Below are 21,203 nucleotides of genomic sequence, written 5' to 3' on the forward strand. Positions count from 1 at the left end.
GGACTCAGCTATAAATACTATTAGAAAGGCTAAATAAAAAGGTCTTATAATAAAGAAGTATGATGTATCATACAGAAGTTGTAACTTCTGCAGTCATTTCTGATGACTGCGAATCACTGGCTGTTTTCGTGGTTGTATTTTGTAAGTAAAAAAGAAAGAAACTTGATGCAGCCCAAGAAGCCTATATAATGGCCAAATGTGTCTACCAGAAAATCTTCAAAAAATAAATTTATAAATACAAAACTGCTGCCATACTTACGTAATATTCCTCAATTATGTCAACCCAAATAAAAGTCGAGAGTCTCCGAGATTTCCTGATATCTTTCATAAGAAGCCGGTCGTGTTTCTTTATTTATGTTTCATAACGAGTTCTTATCCTCTCTGCGAAACTTGAAGTTACTTCGCGGCTGAAGCCTTTTCAATAAGCCCAAACATTCAAATATAACGTGTTTTACTAGCTCATCTTGTGGTTTTATTCATTCTCTTCTGAAATTAATATTATTAAAGTGAAAGTAACGGTTTGGCACTAAAACTATTGAACAAATTTAAAGATATTTGGAATAATCTAGTGCCTGAGAAAGGATTAGACTAAGTCCTTTTTACCCGGTTGCGGGAAGTGATTCTCCCGGGAATGGTGGTGTGAGATTCCAACGACAGATAAGAAAGAAATAAATACTTTTAAAAACTTTAGCCTAGATACAGCGACTTGTATAATAAATTATTCAAATTAATATTAATATGACATGGCATAAAACATTATTAAATAATTTATCGCTTATTTATTTTAAATAACACAATTATGACATCGCAACGAGCATCGTTATGATTATAACGTTATTTAAACAGCGTGTAGGTCTCCGTGATAATCACAATCTTATTATCTTGGGTACTTCACAAATAAGAAGCGACAACGCACCCAATAGAAGCGTTTGCTTTTAATTTATCGTGGAGTCGACTCATGCGCTCAGTCAACCCACGATCTTTGTCGCGACCACTACGCACAACGTCTACGCCACACGTTCCTAAGGCTTCCGCCATATTTAAACCCAACAAGTCCTTCTAAAATGCATCAAAATGGTGATATTCAAACTTGAAAATTGTCGCCGGGATACTAAAGTGACGGAAATATTCGCGCTTTTCGTTGAACCTAATCATCCGAAGAGGTTTTTCAAGTACAGTTGACCAATAACTCGTAAGTTCCGGGATTTTCGGTTTGCGTTCTGGAACCCCGTGGACTACCGACAAGCCGGCTAGGTTAAGTGGGCCGCGATAGTGTTTTGTTTTTTATTGGTTATTCAAATCTCGAATTTTGGAATGTGCTTTTAAAAATGACTATGGATTTTTGATTTAAACAAAAAAGTTTTTATTGGTTTCGCGCGTTAAAATTGTTTGACATTAACTTTTTAAAAATGGAGAAGCAGGCTGGTAACAAGTATAAGCGGATCCACTCCTACGGGAGCATGAGTTCGAGGAGTGATGACGACATGATCGTGCACAGTCAGCTGTTTCCTTACCACAAGAAAATGGTGGTTGAGAGAGAAATTTTGTATGAGGAGGAACATCCCCCTTTCCAGCCTTTGATAGCAACGAGCAGGTTGTTTGGGAAAGCGAGGTTCACTTTTCTGCTGTTGTTCTACGTGGTCTTCTACATGGTCTACTTGGCGTCAGGGGCTCTGGTCTTCTCAGCTTTGGAAGCGCCGATGGAGAATCAGATACGACTCGAAGTTATAAGGGCTAAGCAAGACTTCATGGCGCGCTATCCAGATATTTTGGGTAAATATTTTTCACATGGTTATCAACTTACATTTAGGACAAGAGTCTTGTCAAAATTAACAATCAGGCCATATAAGTTTTTATGAAACATGTCTAGAACCACCGCTGGCATACCAGTTTCAATCTAACAAAAAACCGCATCCAAATCGGTTCATCTATACGAACTACAGCCAGACACAAGCTGGCAAACTTATAACCTCCTCTTTTTGCGACTCGGGCAAAATAGACCTGTACTGGGATTCTATAAAACTCGATCAACAACTCGCATTTCACTTCGATTCGTAATGTCATTTCATACTTTAGGGGAGGTAGGGGAGGGATGGGCACTTTTTCACAATTTATTGCATAAAAAATCAGATTTTACAGATCATTATCAACTTTTATTGCCATTTCTTATATTCGGCTAGATATAATGAAAGAGCTTTCCTAAAAATTACAATCAGTTTCAACATTACGAGATATTTAAACGGTTTTATTTAGCTCACCCCGTTTGTTTTATTATTTATTCTTGGATCAAATTTAGTCATTCAAATTTCACCCTCTTCCTGTCAACCGATTGGTCTGAAATTTTGTATACACCTTTAATTAAATCCAATATGGCCGCCGGCACAAAATGGCACAGCCCCCTCAATATGGGTATCAAATGAAAGGGCTACACAAGTAGAATACTGTCAGCAACCCCAGCGGGGCGCAACAGGGCCAAGGCCTGCCTGCACGTCGATTCTATAAAATTCGAACAACAACTCGCATTTCACTTCGCTATTCACTCTCACTTCGCATTCGATTCAGAACGACCTTGATTTTGCATTCTGTAAACATCACCTAATCACTTGCGAAGTGAAGTGAGCTCGACATCGACCAATGCTGTGCTAGTGACTTCCCCACTCGACAAAATGTCAACCGAGATTAATCAGTTTTTAATTTTATCAGTTTTGACACAGAATTTTAGCTAAATATGATGTTTTAGTTATAATTTGTTATTGTAAGGAATTTGAGGCAGCTTTTAAGTATAAAATAAACGGAAATCTCTAAATTCGTGCTGTGAATATAATCTATGCTTACCCTACGAAAAAAAATACAGACAGCGCCAATACCATTATTAATCTGTGGACAATATTTTCTTCTCTTCTGTCATAGAGGAAAGTAATATATCGGGTATCTTCTGTCTTCATATTGTGTTTAAGCTTGTTTGTTTTCGCCGGTTTTCGCCGTAATTGTGATAAAATCATGAAGTAATTTTATATTTCTTGTTATAAAGTTAAAAATAATATTAATTAAAGAAGTGTTTATTTTATTAATCCAACAATAATTTCAGTCCAAATGACAGGTCGTCTCACCCTTCGTCGGCTCAGGTTGAAACTCTGGTTGAGTTTATGGAGCAAAACCCTGGCCTGGCGAAGGGTTTCGTGAGAACGCAAAAAAAATGTAATACCTACTTTATCTGGATTTAGTGAAAACAAAATTGAGACCAATTTGGTTATTTTCATGCTTAAGAGAATACCAATATTATAACTGAAGTACAGAGGCTTTTGAAAACATATCAGCTGGCGGGGAAACCACATAAAGGGAATACTCCTTATTAAGAACTAAGTGTTTTTCTTATTATTGTGTGCTTGATTACAATTTTTCAACTATAAACTGTGTCAATACTTACTTTTACACGAGTTGTAAGTCCTTTGCCTCGACGTTTTGTGGGCTTTATCAGGGGCAGTAAATCAGACTCCAGTTGGTCAATTAGCTCCTTTGACAATCTATATATGCTCACATAGTCATCATCGCGAGTTAATAAAGGTAAACTACGAATTCTAGCAGATTGTTGACGCTTTTCTAAATTATCTAAAGCATGAGCTTCTTCTAATAAAGATTTAAGCAAAAACATTCTAGCCATCGTTAAATGTAGGCACTTAATCACTTTAAAACACCTAGAACTTTATTTAAACACTATTTTAAATATAATAGTCTCTAGATCAAGTTGGCAACGGTACCTGAAACAAGATTCTATAAAGGATTTTTCGCGCAGATTTATAACCTCACAAATTTTCACTGACGAAGAAAAGCCTCCCTACCATAGAGAGCATTGGACACTTTTGACTTAGTTTATGAAAAAAAAATCGGTAAAAAAACTTTTAAGTTAAACGGTTTTATCTTATGTGCACTGAAAACTAGAAAATAAAAAATAGTTACTTACCTGTCAACCTACGTAGGTGGTCCCGGTCATATTAGACTAAAATAAAAACGTGGGGCCCATTAACTATTGCTGTAGTACTCTCTTCTAAAGGTATAATAGGTGTGGATTGCATCGACTTACTATAATTGTAACTGGAGATTTTGACAATCAATAATTAATAATAGAAAATACACATACCTTTCATTAGTTTTCTCTTTATAACGATCCGAAACCGCAACAAAATATTTAAGTACTTTTACGAGTGTTTGTTCTTGACAACTCACAGAAATGACAGATAGTCTATGGATGAACACCGTTACCAGTCGGTAACGTAAACTACCCAATTAAAAAAAAACAAAACTATGATCAGAAATCAGAATAAAAGGACCCCCCTTTTATTCTGATTTGATCATGTCTCCCAACTGCCCATCTCTCCCCTACCTCCCCTATAGATAGACAGATTTTGACAAATCTGTCAAAATCTCGACTTTGATTTAGTTCAACTTGTCAACACGCTCGATAGTGAAGCGCTAGTGTAGTTTGACAATGTCAATCACGAAACTTTAAGGTAGAATTCCGTGGGTCGCGATTGTCGCAGCCGCGCGCGACAAAAGTCAACCTATGAAAATGTATGGCACCGCTGCCGAGGGCTGCGACAGTCGCGCGCGGACGACGAATTTCGTGAGCCGCTCGCGGCCGTACGCTTCTCAACATGGTCTAGCGCTTAATAACATCTATAGAATTTTAGTAAAACCAGAATTAAATTTTTGACAATGCCGCGAGCAGCTTACGAAATTCGTCGGCCGCGCGCGACTGTCACGGGCCTCGACAACGGTGCCATACATTTTCAAAGGTTGACTATTGTCGCGTCCACGGAATTCTACCTTTAGATCGAAGTCGAAGTGAGAGTGATGTCGAAGTGAGTTGTGATATTTTATAGAATCGACATGCTGATCACACTTCAAGTACCTAAATAAAACAGTAGAAAACTTTCCAAAGCCATAACATATCCTTATAAAATGTCGTCCCGGCACAGAACTACCCACAAAGCGTATATTGCGGATATAACCGCTATTGTGCAACTTGTGGTAAATATTTGAAATGCCTGCAGTACTGGCGGACAATGCACGAGTTTCTCATTAAGGAGGATCGAACACGTTCTGTAAGGAGGCTGCACTATAATAGTTTTGTATGTGGCCAGTCTTATATGGGGCTTTATGGACTCCTTATAAATAATAAGTAAAGACTTTCGAATTTCGAATCGGGTTCCAAAAAAGTATGAAAATATTTGTGTTTCTTTTGAAAGACGTTTTATATCTATTGCTTATAAATAGAAGTTTCGGAATGCTGCGTTTTTGTTTTGGTTACCAATTTATTAATAAAAAGATAGAATTTGACTTTTGACTTATTTATCGCGGATAGTAACAAAAGTATTCAAAGATGTCACCGCACCGGTTCGGTAAAGTTTTCGAAAGCGTTATATTTTACCATCCCGGCTATCGATCAAAATGACATCATACTTACGTATTTACATAGTCAAATTATTACCTGCTTAGTTATCTATGCATAAGTATTTTTATTGAACTTTATCGAGTCTTTGTGAATCTGTTGATGTAAACCAATAAAATGAATTAACCTTTCGTTATCGAATAAACAAGACAACATATTTTATTTTAAATGTTATCTAACAATACAAAAAACTAGTTATAACGATATCGGTGAGAAATCAAATATGTTATTCTAAAATAATTTGTGATAAAAAATATCTTCTAAAACATGATAGTAGGTCAGATAATTTCAATAATTTTATGTAAAACAAGATAGAGTATTGTTGTCATTGATAACGGTAATGGCCGTAGGAAAAATACATTAGTGCACAGATTGATAACGACAATCACTTCAGTTAGTCATCATGCCACCGGGCTTTTTGATAAAGCTAAATGTTTTCAACACTTTCAATAAAGTTTTGGCGAAGTTACCGCGGTATTTAGTTCCCATTTACCTACGTATACGTATATGGGCTTATCGCTCTACCTTATTTCATCCAAATGTAGGACATAGGTACTATATGTGCGAAAGAAGATCAAATGTAAGCACGGCCAAAGAGACCTGTTACTATTTCGTGAAACTCATAATCTATCCTCATTAGCTATTATCCAAAAGTCTAGCTAATTGTAAAGAAAACTATCTATGATATGAACTTCGTCGTTCCCAATATTCCATCTACTAACTGAAACTGATGTTTTGCTTCCTAGAGATGGGAATTTGACATTATTTTTATGAGGCTAATGTCAAAATGCTATCTTTAATTTTTTTATTAAAGAATATTGGAAACGGCCGTTAGAAAGCATAGATAACCCACCGCGTGTCACGGTTTAACAAGATGACTTTATTTCGTATCGTACACGTTCTTGACATATTTTGTTTGTGCACTCATTAATTATGTAATTAACACAAACTTGTGTTTTGCTGCATTATCTTGTATAAACTTTGTGTTTATAATGTAGTTTAGATAATTATGTAATCTATTCGTGTTGCTTTAATTATTCTACTTAGGGCCAGTTTCTTCATCAAAAGTTAAAGATAAAGTAATGTCTAAAGTTAAAGTAACGGTCAAATTCGTTTTTTCAAGGCTAAAGTGACAGCAAAATTCATAGAAAAATTGAATTTAACCGTTACTTTTACTTTAGACATTACTTTGACTTTTACTTTGGCTTTAACTTTTGATGAAGAAACTGGCTGTTACTCTCGCAAAAGGCTGAACGGATTTTGATGACCGCAGAAAAACAGCTTTCAAATGAGAATAACGTAAAGGTTGCTCTTTGACAAGGTGCGGGAAGAAATGGCCTTTGAAAGCAAGTGAAACGGCTAACAGAAGCTACTTTTTATACTAACAAAACTATCTATAACAGATGACAGGTACGGTAATAGTAGCAAAAAAAATCTGAGGCGCTAAGAATAGCAGCATTCCATAAAATTTCCTAAAACTTACGAATAAGTTCATCTACTTCTATCAAACGAGTTTAAAAAAAGAAGGCCTTGTTCTAAAACACGTTGGTTAAGGTCGTAAGCCTACCATTAAATATTTGAAGCGGTAACCAACGAAATTTTGGACGAATCGTCTCGGTCCGTCATTTGGGGAAACTGGTTTGGTCATAGACCATGCTAAGTAGGAAGATTATTAATTTTATTTAATGTCTATTGTGTAACATAGTTTAGGAATTTGTCAATCGTTACGTAATTGCTAATGATATTGAATGATTTTTTAGAGAATTTAAATTTAAGGTTGTAATAATGTATAGTTTTTGGTCATTGACTTTTTAGAGGACCAACTAACTTTGAGATTTGAAAACCGGTTTGCATTTTGACTGTCTATCTATGTGTCTCATTTATATAATTGGACCCTAATCACAGATTACTAAATAGATACAATGTAACTTAACTAATCTACAAATAATGTTTTTTCACATCGTTTTGATGTAAACTTTACAAAGGTTCCGTTCATACGCCAATTTGAATAAATTTTCACGCGGACCAATTTCTAATGAAAAATATTTTGTACATAAAAAGCCAATAGAAAATAGAATAATAGCTTGAACAAAGCAAATGATTGTATACAAAAGCTCCCTAATGGATGGAATGGCTGAATGCAGAGGTATCAAAGCATTGGTAGACTGTGATGTGGGCAGCCATCTTGCCGGCTCAATGAATCGGTACTAAGTAAGCGATCACTGCTCACAGACACCATTTTATTTGGCTATATTTATTCCATTAGGAAAACAGAGAATTGTTTAGGAAACAAATTCTTGTTTTATTTGAATGTTTCTCATTATATAAGTCATTACAGCAATGATTTTTACTTAATATTTTAAAAAAGGAAAGAAAAATATGGTATTATAAAATAAATCGTCCAATGAAAAATTAGAACATGCTATAAACAAAAAGTGAATTTATTTAAAATTGGAACCTTCTCTAAATATTCGGTTCGTTTTTATGAATTCAATTCTAGAATGATTTTTAACTTTTAAATTCATAGACGGAACTGATAGTAACGAAGATATAAAATTAATAGTATGGCCAAGTGACCTTTCCAAAACTGACGTGAATACCTACAGTGCTGCTTGGAAAAATACAGACTTTTTCGTCCAGGTGTTCATTTAAATATCGCTATTAGATTAAGAGCAAAATATTTAGACATTTTACATATGATGACAACTCTTTATTAATTTATGCGAAGACGAAGAATATTATCTATTATTGAACATATTATATGTTCTATAATAATCCAAGTTAAACAATCTCCATCGACAAGAATTTATTGGTATTTACTAAAATATTGATCTTCTTGACTATCTTGGTTTCCCACGCGTTGGCAGAGCGTGGGCCGTATAATCTCGCTCCTGGCACTTCCAGTAATAGCTTTAGCGTACTTCATCCTATTTGTTTTGGATCTGTGTACTTAGCCAAGTAAACCGCGGGACGTGATCACGTTTTAAAATATTATGGTGGGACTTATTTTAGGTTTTTATAATTTCGGCTGCGAAAGTCTGTGTTAATAACTGATTCTGTTGATTTTAAATCTGATGTGAAAATTTATCGCGTGGAATCTATCAACATTAGAAGACAAAATACTCATTGGACTAAATCCTTAGCACGGCACGCTCAAAAGTTTTACAAGTGATTATTGAGCCAATCAGACAGTAAGTTCAGAAATAATAACAAGTTCTAAGTAGTCCTTGCAAAAACGCTTAGTATGAGTCAGAGCGTCAATAAAATAAAATTCTTATAGACTCATTAGAGAACTTGCAATTCATAAAACTCGTATTATTGTTACCTTAGTTCATGTAAATATATCGGTGTAATGTAATATATCATAGCGAAAACTAACAGTAACTAGAACTAGGCATGTTATATTGAATAGAATCATCAAAATTGACGTTTCGGTAATAACCAAAAAATCGAATAATTCTTAAAATATCAAAGTGACAGGGGTCAAATTAGCAACCTTTATCAAAAGGACTCATTTGCGAAGCCATCGCGATTCGCGCCTTCGCTTTTCAAAAATCGTATCTCGATAGCAATCTAACTACGTAAAGTATTATCGGCCAATTATACTGTTAACGATATTCAACCTTATGACCTTAGTACTAAGGTTGACTGTAAAGTAAATAGAGTGGACGTTAGGACGTTTTAAAGGTTTGCCAGAATTATTTGGTTGAGATTTTTACAGGTAGGTAGATGAATTATTTTAGAATCAAAGTCGCGAAATAAGTACGTCGTATGATTTATAATTATGTTCCAAAAAAAGCAAACCTATTGGTAGGACCAGGTAGGAAACGAAAATCAATTTATAGTTTTTCCAAAAAATATATTTTCAATATTTACGATATACTTACCCGCATATTTCATGATATTCAGAGTTGTAGACTTCATATTTCTTTTAATTAGAACTTCTTCAGAAGCTACGAAAAATATAAAGGTCTTATGAGACGCTACTGTTAACGTCTCATGCATGTACAAAGCAGATTGAACTTTATTATCACTGCATAGTGTTCAATATGTAAACGGGTGTTGGATGATAGGCGCTTGCATGAACCATAAGCTACTTCGCTCTGCTGAAATTTGTACCTTCAGCGGTCAAGTTAAAGTGCAATATGCATTGCAGACACGCTGCGACTCTTATCAATATCATATGTGTAACAAACGTACAGAAAATACAGCAAATAGGTAATAAGGAAAAAGTATCAAAACTCATATGTATGTAATCGCAAAAGAAATGGTTTGTGTAGAGCAACAAACAAAAGAAATAGGCCTATATTTTCAATCTACATAACATTTCTTAGATAGATATTCTTCAAAAGATGTTCCGTCAATCCTTGGAACTTTCGATATTTGTGTCATGTCCACTGCAAAAGGAGTATTGGAAAAATTATGTGAACACCGGCTAACATATTTTCTGTTGTACACTAGGTTGCAAAAAAAATAATCACTCAATTTAATTTTCGTAAGTTTTATAAAACAAGTTGAATTTTGATTTTGAAAAGATGATCTCTAACAATTATTTTGACAAAGAGGAAGAGATTTTCTTTCTTTCAGAGTTCGTATTTTTTATATTCAACCGTATTGATTGATTCACGCGTGCATCGGAGAGCACGTAAATGTCGGTCCTGCGCCTGATCTCTTTACGGTCGTGTCGGATTGCCGTAGCATCGGGTTATGAGAGTGAAGGAATTGGGAGTGCATCTGTGTCTGCGCAAATGCTCGTGCACTATAATATGTCCTGCGCAGCTGGCTGATCTGAAAAGTGGACAGCCGCCGTGGTCGAAATCGGCCGTGGACGCCATAATGATTATTCAACCGTATCGATCTATCTTTTTTACTACTTCGATGTCAAATCCATTTAAAAATAAAGTACCTAAGTAGTCAATCTGACCAGCGACTGTATGATCCAGCAAGATATTTAGTTACAGATAAAATGATAATTTATCAATGTTCGTACGCATCTCACAATATTCACTGGGCCGGAACGCTGACTACGCCAAAGATCTAAGATAAACCTCGTGTTTCGTAAAAGCTAGTAAAAGTCAATTTCAAAGAGGTTTTGGCCCAAGTTTATCCACAAACGTACTTAAAACTACTATTTACTATTTGTATTTTCATATACAAGTATCAGTTGTTTCAAGAAAAACGGACGTGTATGTTGTTAGTTAACTTGGACCTCAGTACATATTTGTTATTTTGAAGTTTAACTTTATTCACTATTAAGTACCTACCTAATTTTGCTTGGTATCCTATCGGTAAAAAAATTAACAAAAACTTTCGTCATTCACCTACTCTTTTTACCAGTTTACAGTTTATACCACATATGTACTATCGTCATCAAACAAACCTTCAAACACAAAATTAAATACGTAATCAAAATCAGTTTATAAAGTTCATTTTTTTATTTGCCACAAACAGACAGACAGTTCAGCATTTCTAAGCCCTTGTTATTTTATTTACTGCCTTCCTCCCTTAATGTGAATAAATAGGTGTTACCAAAAAACGTCGGCGATCCTTCACTTTACTCCTGCCAGTGACTTGTGGGTGAAATAAAAACCCTCTGACAAACCGCACAGCAATACATCACTTTTTGTCAAGTCGGCAAAATGGCGTGTGGTTAGAAGGGCTGCGATTGAAAGCTGAAAAACTAGATTTGATGGTAGAAACCATGTTCAGTTCTTTAAATGTTATCCATTTTATATAGCAGGGTATTTATTCTGGCTAATATTAAAATTCCTACTAATGAAAAAGATAAGGATTCCTTTACTTTTGCTACAACATCACGATTTTTTCGAAATGATCTAGACGGGATCGGCTTGATATGGACAGACACACAGAATGATATGCACAAACTTGATATGGAACAAGAAATTCATTTTTTTTACATACGTAATACATTGAAAAACGTGGCCTTTTCAAGTCTGTTGCAGTAAATAAGCTCTTCTTGGCAGTCGGTCAAAAATTAAGCAGCAACAACCCACACAGACACAATAATGTTTTGTAATACCAGGAGTGCAGAACTACAGAAGTGGTTAGGCGACCACAAGCCATAGTAACAAAATATATCTCGCGTATCGACTGCCACACCCCCGTTCTGCTTGACCTCAAGAACTATCTCGTACTTCGACTTCGGTTACATTGTGTGAGAAAAGCGGGGAGCATAGCGGTTAGGAAAAAAAAGGTTGACGTATTGACGTGGTTTCTTGAAGATGTTGTACGAGTTAGGTGACCGTGTGTGACGAGTGATAAATTGAAAGAAGTAATCCGATTAAACGTTACAATTAAAAAATAGATACTAATCTCAATAGAAAACCCCATCATTATGACAGTTTCCATTACATTTATGTATGAGCAATCATAGTTATAGAGCCTTAGCCCAAATATTGATTTAGTCGTTACCAATTGGTAACGCCTTCAATAATGGGGCCATTTTCACATCCCAAACTAAAAACAAATTGAAAACCACCTTTTTGATCTCAATTTTAAAGTACTTTACTTCTTTCCCCGCTCCCGCTCCGCCTATCACCTTACCACAGCTCATTTGACCCAGCTGGGGAGCGTTAACACAGATCGAGCGGGAAATGCATCGACCCCTGCACTAGAACTAAATATATAACAATACAGCACCAATTGTTCACTTAACAACGATTTATTCAGTGCTGATAACATCACGTGATAGTACCAATGCCCTTACTACAAATATACTTGCTACGTAGTCAATGATAGTTGGTTGTGTTACGCATACACGGACATACACACATTCAAACTTGCATTACTTGTGTCCCCTTTGATATGTAGTTATCAACGTTATAAATCAGCTCTTCAGTTTATTTGTATACCTTTTGCAACAATGTAGGTAAGTGTTATGTAATTTTGGTTCTTTTAGTCGTGGTTGGAAAAATTTCTTTGCTAGTTCTATCTCTGCGGTACTTATAGGTATTCCTCGAAGATTCGTCCACGTCTGGAGGAAGTTTCTTCCCATACCAAGATTACATATAGTCTATGTTACCCGGGGATAGTGGGCTTTCCAACAAACAGAGATTTGTTTTTCAAATCATTCACTAGTTTCACAAGCTTTGGGGTACAAAAAACAAGAATTGCAATTTTAAATGGCAATCGCCTTATGCATGACGACAACGGAAATGAAAGCAAAATCATGTATCATTTAAATACATTCCGATACATGTCGTCGATGATGATTCGATTCGATACATGATTTTCATAACACATGATTATTACACGCGTTCTTCAAACAATAAAATTATATCGTCACTCGTCAAATACCTACAATAAATATCTGCAAGATAGTGCTGCATTAATATCTACTCACAACCAATGACGCAAAACTAGCAGTTACTACCAGGATATCATAGATTTATAGAAGTAAACTACTTATATGGTTCGAAAATGTAAATACGAGCCTGTGTCTACCGGATTACCTCTCTCAACATAACGATAATCCTTAAAAAATACGGAGAGTCTGGCAGTAAACTCTAAATTCTAAAATACACAGGATAGAAAAGTCTTGATCCTCTAAGCACCGATAAAGATTCGTTAAACATTCAGGTACCTAGTCCATCTTGGTTTTACATTTCCTGCACCAAAAACCCTCGATTGGTACCTACCAATTAATGAGAAATATTTTTCAGGCTTTAAAAAAACTATTCAAAAATATCTATTAGTCTGTACGTTTTTCTAACAAATCGTAAATTGGTGTGCGGTTAAAAGGCCCAATTAAACTGCGGATCGTTGCTTGAAAAAGCTGTCAATGTCAGAAACAAACGAACACCACAAAAGTTTATTCAGTAATCGACTTTATCAAAGCGTGGAATTGGTTTTCTTTGAACACTATTCGATTTGAGAAATAAACTATTTGAAAAAAAATTGTACCTTCCATATCTAATGTATAATATCGACATTCATTCCATTAGTGGTTTCACCGGCATATCGTGAATACAACTCCCCGTACCCGGATAAAATTTTCCTCGATAAATGGGCTATCCAAAACTGAGATTATTTTTCGAATCGGTCGGACCTGTAATTCCTGAGTTGCGCGTTCAATCAAATAAACATTTCTTATAATATAGATCAGCCTTATAAAATTAGATGGATAATGACCCGGATTAATTCCAAAAAAAAATATAAGCTACGTCACAAAAGAAATACGCACTTAACCCTAGGTCATCACCACTATCATGCATTTATCATGACACACAACATACGCGAGCATTCTCAGTGTTAAATGTCAAAGGTGCAATGCAACGCATCCCACTTTCCTGGTCGCCATATTGTGACGTCACACTGTATGTCATAATATTGACCGACCCCAGTGTCGGGTTATCGAGAAAGTACCCCCAGGATCGTTGCTCGCGAGTGTACATAGACCGTGGTATCATGTTTACAATTAAATAGCAATTAATTTTATTAATTTAGTGCTTCTTAAGATATTATATTCGAGAAACTTTCTTTACTTACGTGCAGTAGGTAGGTATTGTTTCTATCATTTCTCAGTAAAGGTTAACTGCTATCTTCCGGTTATCGGTTAGTTTATGTTGTTAAACCTAATTAGCGTTTAATGGGTACTTTTTTTCAATATAGTACTTTTCCTTAAGACTTTAGTCGGGTAGAACTAAGTTTATTGTACGAGCTTTTATATCAAGGCTGTTTTACACAATACTACTTACCTATACCTATTCAAATATTTAATACCCAATTGTTCTACAAAACTTCTCGAAATAAAACATCATAATAAAGGCACTATTTGACTCGGTTATGCCCTAAACTTATACAATGTTGTCTAATGAAAAGTCTTACATAGGTACCCAACATTGATATTTTGCATTAATATTCTGAACGTTTCATTGAGCACCTTCTGACTGAACATTTAGAAAGAAAATACTCAACACTTCTTAACTCATTTAAACTATTTACTTCCTTAATAAAACGTGCAGTTACAACTTTATAAAATGAATTAAGTAATTCTCCAACCGCAAACGTTACATGGGTACAAAAATAAATGTGGAATTGCTTGAATTTTTCATTCGTTGAAGCTTGGACCATGGAATTTAGCCAGCGAGAAAATAGACCTCTTCATTAAATAATACCTAGGGACTATGTAAAGCTTGCTATTCAGGGTGCGACTTTTAATCGCAAGGATTAGGCCTCGGATTAGGCCTAGTTGACCAGCAAGGTTAAGTTTATATTATTTAGGTAAAGGACATACTTATTTTTGTAGGTAACAGTAAAATGTATTTTTGTAGTGTCATTATTTAATTGGGTCATCATAAAATTGCTTTAAAAATCTGACATCAACAACGAATCTGTTACAAAAAAATTGCGTTGTCAAAAACGCATTCTTACCGCTTTGCATTCCAGTTTTATAAAATGAGCTAGCTTTTAGAGATTTAACTCTAAATTAACATTTTAATATAATGTCAGTTACAGCATGAAACACAAAACTGTGTGTCATTTATCTAGGACGACAGCGACAGCGACATGCCGCTAGCAATCTAGCTTTATTAATGAAACAGGCACAACATGCACTTGCATTCCGTTACACACAAAATTATACAGCATCGTTTAGCAGAAATAGGTCAATAAACTCCAATTTTCATAGAAAATCTCCCAAAAAATTGCTGCTATTACAAGCAGGTCTAATATTCATCAAAGAGCGTCGGCCTGAAATGAATAATACATTGTGTACAAAATGAAATACACATTCGCGGCTGCCGGGAAACCGGCCACAAAGTGCTGGGAAATAGCCGACATTGTTCAGACACGGTTTATTCAGCCTACGCAGTGTTAATTATTCAGCTAACAATTAAACGTAAAATACTTTCACGTAATGATGACTGCGTGTCAGCGATTTGAATATGCGTAATTGTGATTAATGGGGAGCCTTAATTTAAATCATGCATCGGGTTGCCAGCCTTTTGTCTCTGTTAACTTTCGTTGAAAATTGTTTGTGTATCAAGTTTAATGGAATTGATGATAGTACATTAAGGGTTTTAATTTAGGGTTAATTTAATTTAAAGTAAAACACATCGTTATTTAATTAAAAGTTAAACATCATATTTGTTTCATATTTTAGAAATGTGTTTATACAAACAATATACCTATAGTAGGTACTCAGCAACAAAGTATAGTACCTACGAATACAATTTTATCTATAGGCGATTTTTGTGGCTTTATTTTTCACACGACATGTATGTACCTAAGTAAATCGAAAAACTACTGAAAGTCAAAACTGTCGTTAGACATTCTTTCTTTAAATGCTTGCATTTAAATTCCAAAACGTTCAATCTGGATTTAAACACAGGGGTCTCGAGGTCGAGCGCTCAGGACTTAGAATAATCTCTCACGTTGAAATCTGTAGCTTAAAGTACTTCGAGATCTGACTGTATTATGCTAACGTTACATAGACTAACTCGATATAAATCTCGATTTTATATCGATTCTAGTTACCCCAGTCGATTCATGATTAGCATCAACATTCAATTTACCCCTTTTATCAGAAATACCTGGAATAAGTTCAATACGATGAAATGTTTTAATTTCGCATTTTGTGCCATTTCTGAGAAGCTCGTCAAAATAAGTCTTCCTTTAGATTGACTTGCCGGGTTTTACGTCACATTTTCAAATTCGGCGAAATGTTAATTATTTTGGAAGTAAATAACGGGTGTTTAGAGATGGATGCGTCAGAGAACGCTACAGTTAATTTAAGAAATTAAAAATTGATTGTATCTTAGGATAAGGTTTAAAGGTCACTCGGGAAAAAATAAGACCATCTGCTAATTTTCTTATAACTTTTGGCCGCTCCTATATGATACACTCTTTATAGCCTTCTTTTCATCGATTAAGATACAATACGGACTTAGTTCAAAGTATCATGCCTTTTATCACATTTGGATTACGAAGCCCATCATTATACCTTTTACATATAACTAACCTTTATTTTCTTCCACAGACGATGATCTGGAACTCCTTTTGGATGAAGTGGTCAGGGCGTCGAACCGCGGCGTGTCAGCGTCTAGGAATGTCACTGGAGGACCCAACTGGAGCTTCGGACAGTCACTGTTCTTCTCATCCACTGTTGTCACCACCATCGGTTAGTTTGCACATTTATATCTGGTACTGTATGAACTTGCAATATGATTAAATAACAAGGCAAACCAATCAGTCAAACCAATCAGTTTTGGTTTCTTTTTTAATTTATTTTTTAATCTATATAAAAGAAGACTACATTAAATTAGATTCATTAAGCAGGAAGATCTTTCGTTTTTTGGTAGGAACCTTTCGATCTACATCTATTAAAAAAAAACGAGATTTTATACAAATAATTTGGTTCTTGAATTTTAAATAAATAGTTTTGAAAGACATCATATAAGTAGAGTAGTTATCTAAAGAAAAACCTCTTGTCTTACAGGATACGGCCACGTAACCCCGCTCTCGAAGCCAGGCAAACTGTTCTGCATGATGTACGCTCTCCTTGGGATCCCACTGACGCTGGTGCTGCTCTCAGCTCTGGTGGAACGCCTGTTGCTGCCAGCTACTGCACTGCTTCGCTCTCTAAACGCAGCCCTGGGCCATCTGTACCGCCCCTTCACTATACGATTGGTGCATCTTATGATGATAGGTGAGGATTTGAGTAACTTGACTTAATTTACATATAGGGACTGAAGACTGCGTGGCTGTTAGGCTGTCAATTAATTAATGTCTTGTGATCACGCAATTAAAACAATGTACCTAAGAAATAAAAATTATTTTTAGGGTAACTTAAGGGGCGTTGATGCTACCTACAGATATTTTATTAACGGTTAGATGAGCAAGACTTTGAAACATTAAAATTATTGCATCTAGCTAGTGTGAACATAGTTGTGGTTCAAGCTACATAATTTAGTAACACGAATTTACGCTAAGTGTTAGTGTTACTACCTTACTACGACCAGCGGCAGCATCAAATATTAATTCAACTACATATTTTAGTTTACTAGGTCCTATGTGCAGCAAATGTCGAAGCATTTCATAATAGATACTTAGCTGTCATAACCAAACGCATACTTAAGTTTTTTTTTTTCAAAAAATGTATGAAAAGAATATGACAAAAAAGTCTGTATTTTTTTTTTATCTTTGTGTTTTTTTTCACAGTGACAACCCTAGTGCTGTTCTTCCTAGTGGTGCCAGCTTGCGTGTTCGCGTACTTGGAGCCCGACTGGGACTTCCTCGACTCTTTCTACTACTGCTTCATTTCCCTCACCACCATCGGACTGGGTGACTACATCCCCGGAGACTCCCCCGGACAACCCTACCGACCGCTCTACAAAGTTGCTACCACTTGTAAGTTTATTTTTTGTGCTTGCAATATTTTTATGTCATATATTTTGGCGGCAATTTATGTGTCATTTTATAACTACAATGTTGCCAATATAAAATAAATCGATTGTCAGAATTTATAAAAGACAACGATTGTTATGTATGATAATGTATTGTTATATAGCAAAATATAGACATTAATTTTAACGGTGACCTGTAACCTTAGACCAATTAACAATGAAGACCCTTATTTTCAGCAATTAAGCTTAACGAACTTTATACAAAATACAAACAATAACGTTTTTAATTATTACTTTATCAATATTCTATAAAATGTATTTTATTATTCTACTGCTTTCTCTAACGATCTTTGGTCTGATGCCTTCTGAATAACAATGATGGTTTAATTAATACGTACCTCAGCAGGATTAGATATGTAAGTTCAAAAACTTTTAGTAGCGAAAGAGAAAATATCTGTTACATTTTCCTACAATAACTTGGTAATAGTTAAGTTTATACAAAAGCACGCATCTGTGATTCTGTTCTTTATCCATATTAATAGAGATTGCCGAACGGCATTAGGTTATATTTATTAGAAAAATTAGGTCTATTAATTACTTAATAATATGTCAATCGTACCTATTTATTAGGGCTAATGTAATGCTTAAATATGGATTCATACTAATGAAAATAGTTCAGTCGAAATCAGGTAGGTAGAAAGAATTGGGCTGGTTTTTCAAACATTCAGGCTTCCAACTTCATAAAACAACGCTTATACGCTCTCCTTCAAAACTCTTAATATTCTTTAGTAGAACTTAAATTAACTTTAAAATTTTCCTTTCAGTCTACCTCCTCATCGGCTTGACATTCCTGATGTTGACATTGACCGTCTTCTACGACATTCCTCAACTGAACTTGAGCACGGTATTCTCATCGGTGAAGCTTGACGACGACCCAGAGAAGATGCGACTTAGCGGCTCAGGGGTCATGGGACCTGGCTATGGTATTGGTGGACTAGTCATGCGGGATGATTATAATCATCACGACCAGCGCCGCTCTGTGGTACACATCAGGCCGCATTTGGACGATAGCCCGAGTCCCGAGGACACTACGCCCGTGCATGCTCGCGACATTCGTGTACACTAAACCGCTTTCTCTGACCTCGGTCGTGATTCCGTTGGCTAGTTGGTGCTGTTGGATGGAGCAATGTGGAACGAAAATGGATGTTTGTTTGTCTCTCTCGGTCTTTCGATTTGGAGTCCCATGCGCTCCAAAATTATTGTGAAGCTCTCAAAAATATAAGTATTTAATTGAAAATTGAATGTTTGAAGCGCATGGGACGTTAGAAAGTTAAAAAAGTTCCAAAATTGATATCTTTCTGATTCAGAAAGAGTTCATGTTCTACATTGTGAAATGATCCGAAAAATAGCAGCCAACGTTACAAATCGACGTTTGCTCATGTAAAAATTTCCTTGAAAATGGAATGAAAATAAAAAAAAAAGATGAACAGGCGCGGTAAAATTATAAATTAGTTAACATTACTGTAATATTTAGTTTATAAGTTAATTCCCTAATGTTTAGTATTAAGTTAATGTCAAATATTCCGATGTGTGTATCTATTATTTTCTTTTTCGATCCCTTTGTCGACTACCGTCCTAAATATGTGTGAAATGTGTATTCTAAGTTGGAGTCTTTAAAAGAGAATGTTTCATAAAGTCTGCTGGTAAAAGCTGCGATAATAAGACTGAGAGGTTTTTCAAATTTTCAAACTTTTCTAATTCATTTTTAAGAGGTTTGTACTTGCCGAATTGCGTACCTTGCGAACTATAACATAACAATGACGAAAACAATGTAGTATCTAAACAGACTGACTAACAACATGTCCTTCTATATGTATACGTTTTACATTCCTAAATTGTAAGGACTTTTCTAAAGTTATATCCATGATATCCATTTCCAAATCAAATCGAGGGCATATCAGTAACGGTCACAATTCAAACAACTAATACTTGCCATATCAAAAAAAATCTAGACTTTATATAACGTAAACATTCTTTACTTTGAGTTTTACAAAGAAAGATGGAAAAAATCGTGAATTATCTCTATTACCTATCAAGTCTTTAAAAAAGAATTATAACGCAAATATGTCTCTACATAGGCTATACATATTATGCTACAAAAATCATAAAAATATGCATAGATATATTATAAAAAAAATTACGTATCAATTATGTGTGATAGATGACCAATAACGTAGATTCATTGGATTTTTAAAAATATTTATATATCTATAGATATAAAAAAAAATCCAATCTATTATATTAACTTTCAACATAAAATGTTTTCATAAAGATAAATTATATTATTAGGGTGGTAGTGCATAAATTAAAATTATAATAATCAAAATTTAAAAATCGTTTATAGTTGTGTATATAGTTTAGTAAATACTGTTGCAAAGAAAAAAGTTTACATAGATTTTGGTAGTCCACACTTTTTTACTTTTTTAAACTTCACATAGAACTGTGTGGCTGTGACTTTTTAAAACTTAAATAATTGGATTATTTTGCTGTTTATCAAACCTTACTTTTCAATATTATTTTAATTTTATCATTCTGAATCGAAATGCAATCAATGACAATATAATCAAACTTATGATATGAAAGTATATAAATATATTTCTCACCCACATTTATCTAGTTATAAAATTGTACTAAAATTATTTTGCTACTGAATAGGATATTTTTTCAGATCTACGTTTATTTCTCCCTTGTACGAAATAATAAATTCTCTTATTGTTTAAAAGTTTATTTACAGGGAGCATCGAGCACTACATCACTTAGAGAATATAAATTATTATATTATAAAAAAAACCATGAAACAGAATGTATTGAATGTTAGAAATAATAAATAAAATATACTTACTACTAAGTGTAAAACTAAGCATGTAAACGTATTCTATGTTCGTACATCTCCATAACCATTGTATCAGTTTTCATAGAAAATAGATCGTAGTGCGTAGAAAATAAAACACAAAATGCCTTGAATAGATAACCGCATTATAGAACAAAACTGTATCAAGAGTAATTCGTAAATAAATCAGCTTGAAAAAGTAATATCATTGTTTTATTTTCACTATACCTATGCATCAAAAGTACTTATTAATAAATGCACAGCTGAGGTGGTGTGGTTCCAGGGTTCTACAAAAAAATAAACCTTATAAAATGTACAAACTGTATAATTTATGCAATGATAATAAAGAATATAGAGTATTAAGTCTTCAATCAGTGCGTCCTACCTGTCATGACTTACGGAGCCAAAACGTGGACACTGACGGTACGGCTGGTCCACAAGTTTAAAGTCTCTCAGCGGGCTATGGAAAGAGCTGTGCTCGGCATTTCTCTGAGGGATC

At 34.8% G+C, this 21,203-nt stretch overlaps 1 protein-coding gene across 1 annotated transcript; it reads left to right on the forward strand.

The window, feature by feature from the left end:
- Positions 1-888: 888 nt before the first annotated feature.
- On the forward strand, positions 889-20,907 carry LOC124633776 (potassium channel subfamily K member 1-like). Its single transcript, XM_047169109.1, has 5 exons — positions 889-1,773; positions 16,449-16,589; positions 16,908-17,117; positions 17,630-17,818; positions 18,639-20,907. Exons 1-5 carry the CDS (start codon positions 1,410-1,412, stop codon positions 18,938-18,940), a joined length of 1,206 nt encoding a protein of 401 aa, XP_047025065.1. The 5' UTR covers positions 889-1,409; the 3' UTR covers positions 18,941-20,907.
- Positions 20,908-21,203: the final 296 nt, after the last annotated feature.

The sequence above is a fragment of the Helicoverpa zea genome, chromosome 10, assembly GCF_022581195.2.
Source record: "Helicoverpa zea isolate HzStark_Cry1AcR chromosome 10, ilHelZeax1.1, whole genome shotgun sequence".
In the NCBI taxonomy this organism is placed as follows: Eukaryota; Metazoa; Arthropoda; class Insecta; order Lepidoptera; family Noctuidae; genus Helicoverpa; species Helicoverpa zea.

Excerpts from the sequence above, each read along its gene's own strand:
- LOC124633776 (XM_047169109.1), top strand. The coding sequence starts at position 1,410 with ATGGAGAAGCAGGCTGGTAACAAGTATAAGCGGATCCACTCCTACGGG. Across the intron at positions 1,774-16,448 it reads GCGCTATCCAGATATTTTGG|ACGATGATCTGGAACTCCTT; the intron begins GTAAATATTTTT and ends TTTCTTCCACAG. Across the intron at positions 17,819-18,638 it reads CTACAAAGTTGCTACCACTT|TCTACCTCCTCATCGGCTTG; the intron begins GTAAGTTTATTT and ends TTTTCCTTTCAG.